The 15180-nt window shown below is 41.2% G+C and overlaps 1 protein-coding gene across 1 annotated transcript in view; it reads left to right on the forward strand.

Annotated features, from left to right (window-relative positions):
- The first annotated feature begins 413 nt into the window (after positions 1-413).
- CFAP61 (cilia and flagella associated protein 61) overlaps positions 414-15180 on the forward strand; it is a 286840-nt gene continuing 272073 nt past the window's right edge. Inside the window, exons 1-4 of the mRNA XM_058563317.1 lie at positions 414-560; positions 10847-10997; positions 13981-14057; positions 14918-14985. Of these exons, the coding sequence (XP_058419300.1) occupies positions 418-560; positions 10847-10997; positions 13981-14057; positions 14918-14985 (439 nt within the window). The 5' untranslated portion in view covers positions 414-417. The remainder of the gene's footprint in view (positions 561-10846; positions 10998-13980; positions 14058-14917; positions 14986-15180) is intronic.

Genomic DNA, 15180 nt, shown 5'->3' on the forward strand with positions numbered 1-15180 from the left:
GGGATCCAGTTTGGAGAACTCTATTTAGAACATGTGCAGCAGCTGCTAGTATTTTCCCTGTAACTCTTGACCGTGTGCCAGGGTGGCCGATTAAATATAAGAAGACCCTGAATCAGTAAATCATTCCTTTCAGTGTTTTTCGATCCTATTGTTAGAGTATTTTAAAGCAGCTTTATTGGAAACAAAGAATACAGTTGCAGAAATTTCTAGCAAGGCCAATTCTCAGAAACGTCATTCTTCTGGAGAGAAACATGTCAGTTGTCACAGCCTACCCCCAGGGGAAAGTGTGTCCCACCAGCACTCTAATACCACATTCACTCTGACCATATGGAAATTGAATTAATGCCCAATTTTGTAAGTACGGTCATCTCAGATTAACAGTGGACTGTTTTCTCTCTTTCTGGGACAGGGTGAAAAATGTCAGTACTCACTTCTCCAAGAGGAAAGGTAGAAGTGGTGCACTGCCGAAGAACAGAATCGCAGGATATTTATTGTATCAAAAACCTCATTAGAAAATTTACCCAGAAGCTGTTTGGGAGGCTTAATATCATCTATCTTCTGTAAGTACATAGCTAAGTAAGCTCAAGAGTGTTATCAGTCTTATCGCATGCCAGGAAGGGACCCCACACCCCGGTCCTTACGGAGCTTATGGCGAAGGAATGGGCAGCAAGAGAATCTGCCCTACTGAGCAAGAGATCTCTGGGAACCACCGATCTCCAAGTCCCCTCACAGCATGCAGATTGAAAGGGTTTCTCATGGGTTTTGGATTCAGGCAAACTTGGGTTCAGATCTCAACTGTCCCACCCACTAGTAGAGTCACTTGGGGCAAGTTAATAATATTAGCTACTAGTTTTGAGAATGTTTCTGTCATGCTCTGTGCTTTGCCAGCATCATCTTGTTTAACTCTGAAGTAGCCACTGGCATATCCACTTTACAGGTGAGAATATGGAGGTCTGCCCAAGGTCGAGCAGTGAGTAAGTGACAAAGCCTGGATTTGCTCTTAACCACTGCTGTTTCAGTGTTCTTCTAAACTTCAAAATATGCAGAGATTTTTTTCTTAAAAGATCTTTTTTCTTACTGTTTTGTTCTTTTGGACACCAGAATATAAATATCCTATAATCTGTTCCTCATTATTTTGATTGGAAACGTTAAGAGATAGCTCAGTATTTTGGATTTCATCAAGTTTCATATTAAATACAATTGTAATATTTAAACTAAAGTTAGTCCAAGACATAAAAATTTGTAGTTTCTGATCACCACACTGATAAATGTATTGTAAATTAGCACAATTTTGCTGGAGAGCAGTAGGGCAATATGTATAAAATGCTTTAAAAATATGTATGTCGATGAAATGATTTCAGTTTTTGGCCTCATGGTGGATTAAACACCTTACTGTTGTCCTCTGGTTGGAAGCATGTTAACACACACACACACACACACAAACACACAAACACACAAACACAAAAGTCAAGGACTGTGCAGAGAACATTATCAAAATGAAATCAGAAACTTCAGAACAACAGGAACCAACGCTCCTTTCTCCTTGAGGAATTTTGCTATATTCTAGAAACCTCGTGCTTCTGTTTTGACAGCTCTGTAAAGATCAGAAGATAAATACTCCCTCCACCTAAGGAGGGAAGTAGTAGATCCCTTTGTATCAAACTGGGTTGTTTATTGTAAGGATGAATGAGACATAAACCCACTGCATAAAAGTGGACTGTAAGGAAACTACACTATTTCAACCTCAGGATGGAATGAAGGGGGATAAAGTCTCCCCCAAGAATTCATAAGCACATGTTGATTTGAGGTCCATGTTAATTATCTGTGTGGTCCCCAAAAACTTCAGAACTTCCCAAATAATGAATATATTTTTAGACAAACAAAAACTGAATTAGTTTACCAATAGACTGAATAAAGGAAATAAAGTGAAGAATTTGATTAAAAGTGGTCTAGGGTTAGTAGTCCAGGAGACTGGCTGAAAAAAGTAGAAATCACCTCTGAAGGGATGGAGCTTCGACTGAGACTTCAAATCACAAAGTTCCAAGGAACATGAGCTCACAGTCGAAAATCACAAATATACAAGGAATCATGCCCCGTTAGTGAGAACCACCAACAGAAAATATACAGCAGAATCAGACTTTCAAAGACTTCAGATATTAAGTTGGTCAAGGGATATAAAATAACTATGCTTACTATGTCTAAAGTGAAAGACCATAAAATTGAATAATGAGATTTGGAAAAAAAGTCAAATAGATCATCTAGAAATGAAAATATAGTTAAAATTAAAAGCTCAGTGGACAAATTAAATGTCATATTAGACACAGTTGAAGACAGAAGTAGTGAACTGGAGGATCAATACCAATAAATTATCCAGAATTCAGCACAAAGAGACAGAGACAAAAAATAAGAATGGAACATTAAACAATTAGATCTAATTAGACTTCTGGAAGGAGAAAATGGGAAGTGGAAGATTCAATATTTGAAGAGATAATGGCTGAGAACTTTACAGAATTGTTGAAAAGCACCAATTCTTAAATCCAGAAAACTCAATGAATCCTTAACAGGGTAAGTACACAGAGAAATCCGTAACTAAGCACATCATAATGAAATACCAAAACTAAAGAGAAGATCTGAAAAATAACCACAGAGAAAGGACAAATTACCTGCAAACAACTAAAGATTAGGCTAATAATGATTTCTCACTAGCAAAAATGGTAGCCAGAAGATAGTGGAATATCTTCAATATGGGAGAGAAAATATTGTCAAACTAGGATTGTATACCCAGTGAAACAATTTTTCGGTACCTAGGGGAAGATGAATGCATTTTCAGACAGGCAAAAACCGAGTTAGTTTGCCAATAGACTTTGAGTAAAGGAAATCCCTCAGAATATACTCTAAGCAGAAGGAAGAATATCTCAGCTGGAAAGCCCAGGATACAAGAAGGAAAGTAAACAAAAATATCCACAAATATGTGGGTAAATCTAAGAAAAAAATCTAATTTGTATAAAACACTGACATTAATAATGACTAATCTAATATAAATATTAAATAAACAGTAAGTTATAAGGTGTAAATAATAAGTTAGATAAAATACAGGTCAAAAATAGCAGGTAAATTGGGAGGCACATGATTAGAATGAAAGTTTTCTTAAGGTTTTATTCAGGAAGAGAGTGTGGTTAGTATTCAAAGGTGCTCCCCCTTCCTCCCATGAACCACACATCCTCCATTTATGTCCTTGTGTAGTCCTTTCTCACACTGAATCAGAGCTGGCCCTGTGTACCCAATGGAAATCAGCAGAAATGATACTCTGTGACTTCATGTCTAGATCATAAGAAGTCTTGCAGCTTCATTGGGTCTCTTGGAATGATCTCTCAGAATCCAGATGTCATACTGTTAAATGCTCAAGTCACATGGCCGTATGCAGGTGCTTTATTTGACAGTCTTGGCTGAGCTCCCAGCCAACAACCAGCATCAACTGCTAGCTGTGTGAGTGGAGCCATTTTAGACATTGAATATTCAGATGACTCCAGCCACAGCCAACATTTGACTGCCATCACATGAGAGACCCCAAGCAAAACTGCTCAGTCACACCCAGTCAACCCACAGAACCATGAGAGAGAATAACAAATTGTTGTTTTAAGCCACTAAGCTTTGGGGTGGTTTGTTACACATCAACTGATAACTGGAACAGAAGGTAAAGACTTTGCTAGAAATATGTGTTCACATGGCTAGGATAATCATTAAAAGGATAGGCATAGAGATTATAACTTCTCTACAGGAGGAAATGGAATAAGAAATTTAAAACAAACCTTAAAAGAAGGCAAGAAAGGAGGAAGAAAAATGAAACAGAAAACATAGGATATATTAAAATCACATAATAGGAAGATAGAAAAAAATTCAACTATATCAGTAATCACAATAAATGTATTTGGACAGAATTCTTCAGTTAAAAGATGAAGATGGGCAGATTGGCTAAAAACAGAACAAAACAAAAAGCAGCAGTCATGTTTTATATATAAGAGACACACCTAAGATATAAAGTCACAGGAAGATTTAAAGTCGAAGTATTGGGGAAAAAAAGATGCCAGCCAAAATCTCATCCGAAAAAAAAAGGCTAGTGTTGCTATATAAATGGCAGGCAAAATATACTTTAGGGTGAAGAACATTACTGCAGATAAAGAGGGTCATGATGTAGTAATAAAAGTTTAGTGCTTGAGGGAAGTATGACAGCTTTAAACTTGTGTGCTCCTAATGATGCAGTCATAAAATATATAAAGCAAAAATCAATAGAACCAAAGTGAAATAGACATACCACCATCATAATGGGAGATTTTAATATACTTCTCTTAATAAATGGAAGATTAAGCAAACTAAAAATCAGTTAAGATATAAAAAATTTCAACAAGAACACAAAGAACTTGATCTAACGGATCTATGTAGAATATTGTACTTAATATTAGGAAATACATAATCTTGTCAAATATACATGGAAACATGTATAAAAATTGACTTCCTCTTAGGCCATAAAGCAGGCTCAACAAATTTCAGTGGTTAGTATCATACATAACACATTCTTTGACCACACTGCAGTGGAGTTAGAAATTGATAACAAAAAGGTAATTAAGAAATGGCCATATATTTGAAAAATTTAAATTGCTATTATAAGTAATCATGGGTCATAAAAATTGGACTAAATTGAGTTGAATGAAAATAAAAATATATAATAGATAACCTATTTGTATTTGTAAATATAAATACATACTATATATAAAATAAAATTAACTTTGTGTAATGCAGCTAAAGCAAGTGTGGGCGTTTATTACATTGGAGGCTCTCATGCCTCCCTGTATTCTCCATGCTTCTGTGTTCTTCCCTCTGCTCTAGTCCCTACCTTTTAAATGTGGCCTGGTCCTGTGACTTATCCAATAGAATGTGTTGGAAGTGATGCTGTGCCGGTCCCAGGCCCAAGTCTTAAGATGGCCTGGCAGCAGTGTTGGCACAAGAGTGAGGTGTGCGAGGCATCCAAGGTACTCATTCCCAGGTGCTGATCTTGCAACAGCCTGAGAGCAAGCACCTCCTCCAATTTTGAATCCTGGGCATCTCTCCTACCTCACCCTAATCCTGGCCCTGCCTGGCAACATTTGATTTTGTGCTCTGGGGAGCTTTGCACCACCAGGTAGAAAGTCTGGCTACTCTGCTGGAGAGGCCACGTGGAAAAACCACATGGAGAGGCCGTATCACAAGGGGTAATTGAGAATCCCAGCCCACGGCAAGAAGCAAGGCCCCAAGTCAACTGTTGCAGCAGCCGCGGGCCATTTGAACCACCCTCACTGAGGCACGAGGCGTGTGAGTGAAGAAACTGTCTTGGAGGTTCCAGCCCTGAAGATACCCCTGCTGAGCCCTGACTGAATTTCTAACCCATAGAATCATGAGCAAATAAAACAGGAGGGGCACCCACTAGATTTGGAATCATTTGGTATGCAGAAATAGATGAACAAAGCAGCAAGTCTTAGAGGAAACTTATAACGTTAAATTCTTACAGTAGAAGAGAAGAAAGGCCTAAAATTAATGTTCTGAGTTTACCTCTAAGTTAGAAAAAGAACAGTAGAATCAACTCAAAGAAAACAGAATGTAGAAAATAAGGAATGAGAGCAAATATTAATGAAATAGAAAATAAACATCCAGTAAAGGATTAACAAAGCTTAAAGTTGGTTCTTTAAAAGGGCTGAAATAGGGTAAGCTGCTGACAAGTTTAATCAAGAAAAAAAGAAAGACTGTTAAATTAAAAAAATATATATATATCTAACATCGATGACAGAAACTCCTAGGTTCCAAATTCATTTATCCAGCTTCTTGGTGGGTGTCACCCCTTAGATACCTAGTAGGCACTTCACACCTTGCGTGATCATCACCTGCCTCCAAACTACTCTGCCCACACTTTTCCCATCACAGTAACTCCAGCAACTCCATCCTTCCACTTGCTGGGACCAAAACCCTTGTTGTCTTCTTTGCTCTTTCTCTTACATCTCACACCAGCAAAGGCTGTCAGCTCCACCTTCAGACGATATCCAGAACCTGGCCTCGTCTCTCCACCTCACTTCTCCCCCCAGGTCCAAGGCACCAGCATTCTCACTTGAGGATTACAACAGCCCCTAACTGTCTGCTTCCACCTTGGCATCACCCTTGCACATTCCCCCTCCTGCCCCACCAAATTATTCGCTGGATAATAGCCGGCGTGACACTATTCAAACCAGTTGGATCCTCTCATGCTTCTCAAACCCTGCGCTGATTTGCCATCTCCCTGCCATGATCTGGTGCAGGGCCCACCCTTTTCCTTCCTGACCTCATCTCCCTCAAGCTACACTGCTTTCCTTTATTTTTCCTGGAACACCCTGGGCACGTCTGTGCCTTATCTTACAGTTACTTCCTCTCCATCACAGCTCAGGTGCTACCTTCTGGAAACACACCTGCACACACGTGCAAGGCATGTCCTCTCGCTCTTATTTTTCTCCTAGCACTTGCCACCACTTGACATTCTGTGCATTTTAGTTTTTTAAAAAAATTGTCTGCCTCCATCCACTAGAGTCAGCTCTGTGAGGGCAGGGATTTTTGCTTGTATCCTGCTGTATCCCCAGAGCCTGGAACAGTGCTTACTGAGCGCTAGGTACGTGTTCAATAAGTTTGTTGCAGTAATGCTTGAATCCACTACTAGCTGTGGGACTGTGTATAAGTCACTTAACCTCCCTCAGCCTTGGCTTCCTCATCTGTGAAAGGGAAAGTTTTATCCAATTTACAGGATGAGTGGGATGGTGAAAATAATTGTTACATACAGTGCAGTGCCTAGTTCTTAGGAGGTGCTCGTAGAAGTTTTCCCCTTCCCTCTGGTTCTGCCTGGGGATGCAGGGACTAGGGTTGGATAGAGGCAAGCTTTTCTATTATTCTCCTTCCCTTCCCTTCTCAGCACTGGGCAGCCATAGAATGAGGCACTGCCTTATGAGTGCATGGAATTCTCTTCCATATATATCATTAAAGAAAACATGTGCAAAGGGAGGCGTGATTGCCTCTGAGATGGGGAAGCAAGTGGCAGGGGGCCAAGAGCTTGGGGAGCCTTCCACTGTATACCTCTATGAGTTTTTTGAATCTTTACCACGTGAATAAACTTCCTTATGTAAATAAATTGTAAGCCTGCAGCTTGTTAGAAAGTGTGTACGTCTGACTTGCCCCTCCTGGGGTGAAGTGTGTCACAGTCGGCCTGAGCAGGAGGGCAAATGATTGGGCCGTCCATGTGATCGCCAGTGATCCGTGTGATCAACCACCAAGGGCCCATCCTTTTATGGGGCATTCGGAACATGGAATGTGGGGTTGGGGCTGCCGTTACAACTGGGGCCTTTCTACAGGTGTTTTTTTCAAAAAGCCTCCACAAATCTAATTTCTCAAATCCTATACACTTTCACATACTAATTACCTGTAAGTTTTTGACAGTCAGTTGTTTCTGAAGGTGAGCTTCATACCCCTGCTGGGTCTTGGTGTGGCTGTAAGGGTGCCTCGAATCCACGTGTCTCGTGGATTTCTGGATTTTCTGAATTGTCAGATGTGAAAAGCGTAACTTACATCATGTGGGAGGGGAGTAGTGAGCGTTTTTTTTAATGTTAAAATGGGATCCCGATAACTGAAAAGGTTGCAACCTGCCTTAGAAGCCCACGTGTTTTCAGAAGTAAAAGTAAATTTACATTTTCATTAATGTCCCAGAACTCCCAAAACAGCTGCTATCCAGCCCATGTAGTCTTTCATTTTTCATATCAGGTAACTCCCATCCACTTGCCAGGCTATCCTCAAGGCTTAGAGACCCAATTTTTTTATAGGCATTTCTAAAACTGGTGGTTTCTTTTCTAGTTTCTTCAGTTTCATTTTATTGACTCTGGCTCGGTCACATAGATACAGGAATGAATAAAACTGATCTCACCTAAAAACTCTGCTAAATTTTAGGGAAGAAGCTGAGCAGATTGGGTATAGCAGATAAGTGAGGAAAAGGCCAAGAGAATCAGCCTTGTCAAGTGCATATGTCACAGAGTGGTGGGGGTGAGTATGGAAACCACGACGGGCTGCACATGGTGGGCGTAAAGGAAATTCATGCCACCCAACAAAGCAGAAAAGGGGGACACTGTTCACTGCGAGTCCCATCAAGTATAGTTAAATAAAATGAGTTTTGGCTGAACTTGGAAAATTTCCTAAACCAATTGAATAAATGAGACATTACTCTAATGAAAAGAACTCTGATTTCTATTACTAGGTAATATCTTTGAGTGTTAATGTATTTTGTGTGAAAGAGATACATGTGTATGTGTATGTATGCACGTGTGTGTGTGTGCACATGTATATATATATTTTTTATTTGGCTTATTCCAAAGAATAATTTTAAATTCAGATTTTAAAAACACACCTCTCCCTCTACCTTTTTTCTTCTCTTCCCTCTTTGCCCCCACCATGATTTTTATGTGTCCTGTAGAGGACCTAACGGCTAAGAGGTGATAAGAAGTGGAAATGATACATACAAAAGGATTATGCTACAAAAGTTGCTTTTTGCAGTCAGCCATTTGAAAATTGCAATGCATTTTCCCATTGAAACAAAGTTATTCATGGCTGGCTTCCCAGGCCAACCCACAAAAGCCTATTTAATCTGTAATGTCTGTGCGGTATAGTATTGTGCTAATTGTACTATAGAACCCAACCACCATCCTAGGTTCCCATGGATAAATGCATTTCAAGTTCAAATTGAGATTCCAGGAACATGTTTCCCTTGCTTCCCTGAGGGGATGGCAGCTGCCCCGTCCCAGCTCTTGCCCACTTCCTCCTCCACCACTATCGTCATTGCTGGCATGCGCAAGGTCCTGTGCCCTGGCTGTTTTCTCATCTGAATTAGAGTGAAGACTCTCATGGTGAGGTTGTAAGTTGTGGCTCTGGGAGCCTGAGGCAGAGGACCCCAGAGGACCAGGAGCTAGAGGGAGCCTCTACAGGAGTAGAATGAGGAGCAGGGCTTCAGTGACTCAGATGGGAGAGGTTAGGGGACTGCATCCTCCTGCTAATGAGTCCTCTGTGTGGATACTGTATTCTTGGGACCTGAGGGCAGTCTGCTGCCTCCTTTCCCTGATAGCCAGTGCCGGGGCAGGGCTCTTAGGCCAGGTGCACCCCTGGTGGAGTCCCCCATGGCTGAGGAGTGTGACTTCCTATGAGAGGGGCGGTGGCTGTAGGCACTGAGGTTGACATCCCTAGCACAATATTTCCCAAAGATGCCTTACCTCTGGTGATACCCAAGGTGATTTGACTTGATACATGCATGACTAATTTTTGTTTTAAATGTTATATCTTTATTTTTATAGTTACCTTCTATTTATAGCAGGGGATACTAGTTTTCCATTTTTGATACGGATGTAAATTTCCTATTGAAATAGACTTTTAAGCTAAAAGTGAACTGATTTAAAGAAAAAAATTAAGTACAGGAAGTACATATGTGTGAGACACTGCTCTTTGGTGAACAGCTATGGTAAAAGGATTCTGCTGTCAAGGGGAAAAAAGCAGGCTATAAACAGTGTGGGGTGTGTGATTCCATTTTACAAAACACACAAAATATATATCAATGTATAACCACCCTCCAAAAAAAAAAAGGTAAGTCTGGTGAGATAGACCCAAAATATTGACAGTGGTTGACTATCTATGGGAGGTGCTATTAAGGGTGATTTTTTGAATTATTTATTTTCTCTTATTGCTTATATTTTCTATTTTTGACTGCACTGACAATGCATTACTTTTGTGTTAAAAATATAACTGGAAAGCATATATAACTTTCTCTCTATTCTCCCCATTGTCTCTTCTCCTCCTCCTTCAGTTATATGCTATCTTCTCTCTTAGTCTCTTTAATAAAGAATATGGGTAACTTCTGCCTTCTTTGTTTTCTGAAGGAATGTTTAAATCTTTTTTGCTCCAACTTAAGGTACCAGTAGATTTCACTCAGCTGAAAAAGTGAAAACTGCATTTCGATTTATATACAAATGGTTCTCCGTGTGGTAAACTATATGCTATCATAGCTCTTGTTGTCATGATGGGCCACGTGACAGGGTAGCAGTTGGGAGAGACCATCAAGATGTCCCTTTGGGACAGCCACCAGAATAAGAGTTGGAAGATCTGCTTCTCCCTCATCTTTATTAACTTGCTGGGTTGCCTTTGCTTAAGCAAGACCCCTCAGGGTCTCATTTCTGCATCAGGATCTGGTGATATCTTGGATGCTCAGATTCCATAAGAATCAATTAGACAGTGGGCATGGGCTCAGGGTTTGGAGAAATTGGTTAGGAATGCTGACAGAGGTGGAGCTAAACACTCAGCGTTGCTGCTGCACGTAGGTGACCAACTCTTCCCAGTTTGTCCAGGACTTTTCTGGTTTTACCACTGGAAGTCCCATGTCCTGGGCGTGTTCTCAGTCCTGGGCACACAGGGACAGTTGGCCACCCTAACTGTATGTGTTGAAGCTGACACAGTGGAATGAACATGAAGAGGGCAGGGAAAACTGCAGTCAAACGATTTTCCCAGCCAATCTCCAAGGGAAGGGTACTGGACACTTCCTGTCATAAATATAACACCTTTGTAATGAAATGTGATCTTCAATAGTAATTTAGTTGATAGCACCAGATGTCCTGAAAGATCTCCTCCCAAAGTTGCTGCCACAACCTCTTCCAAAGGTTATCGTACCTTATGCAGTGGTCCTCAGCTTCAGTAGCTAAAGGAGGGAGAAAATGATGTCTCATCTCACTTTTAGTAATCTTACTCACGTGTGCAACTTTAATCATTTCCACAGGGAAAAGGCCAACCTTGCCATTACCCTCTACAATGACAAGGAGGAGATCATGGCCCAGGCCACCTTCCTGGACTATCCCAACTGGAATGTCGCCAAGCAAGATGACTGGGTGTCCGTGTTCCGGGAGCTCGACAGTGAAATCCCGTGCACAGTAAGCAATCGCGCGCAATGTGTATTAGAAGAGCCTTAATTTTGAGGGGAAGTGCTATGTTTGCATATTTGTCTTTTCAGTTTTTAGACTGAGCAGTTCAAAACTCACAACAGAAAGTATATGACATCATGACAGAAATGACGTTGGATGGTGAGTTAGGAGGAGAGGTGAGTCTGAGAGCAGGAGGCCAGAGGGGATGGGAAAGCGAAGGTGATAGCCAGATCAGTCAGCTGCTGGCAAGGCCCGGGTCGTGCTCTGCTGATGAGGACTGGGAGGGAGCAAGGAATCAGTGGGAGTGTCAGAACGGGTACTTCCCAGGTGTGCACACCATGCTTCGAGCCTCAGTGTCTGAAGTCTTTGATGTGCTAGGAGAGCACCTGCCATTTATGCATTTGCTGCTATGATAATGGCAACAGAGCCTCGGAGTCATGTCACACTCTTTAATTTTCAAAGTGCCGTTGTGGACTCTGGCTCATTTGACATACTCTAGCTGCGAGCGCACAACAACCTAATGGGAGCCAGGTCAGCAGTTGCCGGAGAGTTGGGCCTTGGTAGCAGGTGCCAAGTCTGACCTTTCCCTGCCCTCAGCCTGCCAGAGCCAGGCCAGTGCCTGGCCCCGGTTTCTGTGGAGAACCAGAGGCCGAGACTGTGGGCAGCATGCTTGCCTGTCAGTGGAATTCACAGCTGTCCCCAGAGCTCCGGGGAATGCCAACTGCATGAATGAGTGAGTTCACCCCCACATCTGCATATGTGCGCTTACGTACACGTGCACACGGACACCACAGCACATTGTCCAGCACTTATTTAGCTAGAAGTTGCCTTCCTCTTGTCCTCTGTGTTCTCCTCTACCTCACCACCTTGTACACCCAGTTACCATTGTCAGGAAAATTATCTCAAACTTGGAAATAGGCCAGAAAGATGCTTTCAGTCCAATGCTGGTGGCTTTGATTGACTTTCTATTGACTAGGCTGTTTTACAGTTCTGTAGGAACGGTGATTAACTTGTAAATTTTTGTCCATTTGAGATTAAATAATTGCTGTCTGGTGGAAGAGATAACCTCAAAGGTTGTGGTTTATGGCCCAGTAGGACATTAACTCTTTTGTATCTAGCCCAGCAATCTTATTCGAACATTCCCTCTTAAAATTGCCTGAAGTAGCCAGCTCCTTCAGTGCAATGAATCGTTTTTATATGTGTTCATTTTATATTTGCGTTAAGGTAATGATTTTACCTTTTTGAAAATTATAAATTAACATCTTTATTTATAAACTGTTTCCCCTTTTGTTCCTTTTCTTCTTCTCTTAAGATTGTTTTTTTCTAAACTACTCCGTACAACAGTATAGAGCGCGGCTGTCCAGTATGGTAGCCACCAGCCGTATGTAGCTATTGAGCACTTGAAATGTGACTAGTCTGAATTGAGATGTGTGTAAGTATAAAATATGCACCGGATTTCAAATACTTAGTAGGAATAAAAGAGTGTAAAATATCTCATTAACACTTTTTGTATTGATTACTTCTTAAAATGATAATTTGAATATATTAGGTTAAATAAAATATATTAAAAATTTATTTTACCTGATTTATTTTTACTCTTTTTTTAATGTCTGCTAGAAAATTTAAAATTACATATGTGGCTCAAATTATTTTTCTATCAGATAGCATTGGTATAGAGCCTTAAGGCTTAATGTATTACCTATCCCAAGGGTATTTGCAACTGAAGTAATGATTTTTATCTTAAAGCTAAAGAATAAATCTTGAATTATAATATTTTTGATGGAAGAGAGAATTTGGGAGATAAATCAGCCAAGTAATAAACCATGTACTCCTAAGACTAGTCCTGTTCAGAATGTAAAACAGATGTTAAGTGAGGTTGTTTTGAGATTGGGTGACTTAATACATGGAAAGTGCTTCCCTTGGTGTCGTAGCTGTTGTCATTGTTACCTGGACTTTGGGATTTGTGTTGTTTGCCTTTTGGGAGTTTTCAAGCTCGTGAACCAAGCTCATGATTCTTCTCTTGCCCTTTTATACCTGATATACACTCTTTCTGAGTGTTCCTAAGGCTCGTGCCATCCAACAGGAGGGGAAACCAAGGCACGTGGATGTGCAGGTGGTAACCCAAAGCCATCTATAAAATTGTTCAGGAAACGAGAAACACAGACACCCTCCTATCGACCTGATCTAGGTGCAGGCACTACCCTCACCAATCAACCACCGCACATTTGCATTATCTCCAGAATTTAAAGATTTCCCCCTAAACACAGGGGTACTGAGTTGAGCAGACTGATCTGTGGATGTATAGAACAACTATTCATTATTTAGGCCACTAAAAAAGCCTTTGTAAGTTATGGCACAAAGCTCTTTAAAAACTAGAAAAATTTAACCTGAAAGTCATATTAGAATCTTGCTATTTTGAGTTTCAGCTCCCAGGTTTTCTGGATCCCAAGAGTAATATTTGATTCTGACTCTGGGAATGTTGAACAAAACAAGCCATTGGATTCATAACGTGACATCTGCCTTCCATCCTTCAAATTCATAAGAGAATCTTTCCCTGTGTCACTTGAATAGAGCAGCAGCTGCTGGCTCAAGAGCCCCAGGGAAAGGGTGATTGTCTTTCACTTGGCATAGACACCCCCAGGACAAGACTACTGAGTTAATAATCGATTTCATTCCCCTGCAGGCGCTTCCCTGCCCACAGCCCGATTGTGAGGGCAGGAAGGAGGGCCGGACACACTGGACTCATTTACGATCCCTGTTTCCTTGAATAATTCTAAGCTAGGAGAACAGAAGGCGCTGAACAGAGTCAGTGAGACAGCTCAAATGCTGCCCCTGGGTGCCTCCTCATCATTTTAGACGTAAAATATCATCCACAAACACCAGGGGCAGCTCAGTGTCGTGGCTGCCCCAAAACCCTCCTCCTACCTCCCACCCTGCTCTGACAGCCCGAATGCTGACTCAGCCTTTAATCGTGTTCTCGTTTCTTCTGCAGCCTCTGAACACATTGTTCATGCACCTCTTTGTGGCCGTGGATGAGTATTCCGTTGGCTGCTGCAAAGAGATTATTCGGTGAGTGGCTGGGGACTTGCAGATGGTGACGTCTGGAGGCTGGCAGCAGTGCCGTGCGCAAGACACGTGAATGCCAGAATGACACAAAGGAAACCGTGTGGATCGTTTAAAAATATTTTTAAAGGACATGAAATTCTTTGAGATGTTTAATTTATTTGTAATTTGTAGCTATATGAAAGCAGTTACTTTAAATAGTAGTGATGTTTCCGAAAGGAAACAACCTATTTCTTTGAATCGGTGCTCCCTTCAGCACACATCTTTAACTGCCATTGTGTCAGGCAAACAGGTGCAGTCATTTAAAAAAATGGATTTGGGAGGAAGTGGGGAAAGAGTAAAGCATCACAGGCTTGGATGTTTCTAAAAATAGTTTTCCTCAATTTTATCTTTGGAAATGTTTATTCACATGACAGACTGCAGAAGCAGCCTGGATAATACGGCGGGTCGAAACCTGATCAGCGGGGCTACCGGGTGATGGCGACGCATCTCTGACAGCCTGCGCAGACATGCGGGGGTGGTGGCCTCAGCTTTCAAGTCACTTTGTAATGTCACACCAGACCTTCCAGATGCCAGGTCAAAGGTTAATATTAGCAGAAATCTGGTGTGCTGCATGAACACGGCACCCTTTATTCTCTACCTCCATGGAACAGATAGAAAGGGGCCATTTGAAATCCAAAGAAAAATGGAGAAGAGAAAGAAATTATTTTGAAGATATTCTGGCCTCTGTAGGCAGGGAGCAAAGGAGCCTATGTGGATTTATGAACACCTCATTTTTTTAGTGAAGGCATTTGTCTAAGTCAGGTGCCAGCTAATGGCATTGGTTTGTTATTAACACCTGTCCCACTCTCTCTTTCCCTTGCCAGGACTGTGTTTAAAGCAGTGCCAGAACTGCACTTCATATTTCTCATAGTGCCATCCTACATGAGCCTAGGTAAGGTCAGCTCGTCTACCTCCTGTCCCCAGTCATTACTATAGGACATTCATGCTTAAAATGGTGCTTTGGGGAATAGGAAATAAGAATGGTCTCCAGGTTCTAAATGTATAATGTGCCTTTTGATTGTAACAATTAAAACACAATTTTGAATGGAAACTGCATTTTGTCCTGAACTCCTAAAGTTATTCCTTG

Source organism: Diceros bicornis, chromosome 19, assembly GCF_020826845.1.
Source record: "Diceros bicornis minor isolate mBicDic1 chromosome 19, mDicBic1.mat.cur, whole genome shotgun sequence".
Taxonomy (NCBI): domain Eukaryota; kingdom Metazoa; phylum Chordata; class Mammalia; order Perissodactyla; family Rhinocerotidae; genus Diceros; species Diceros bicornis.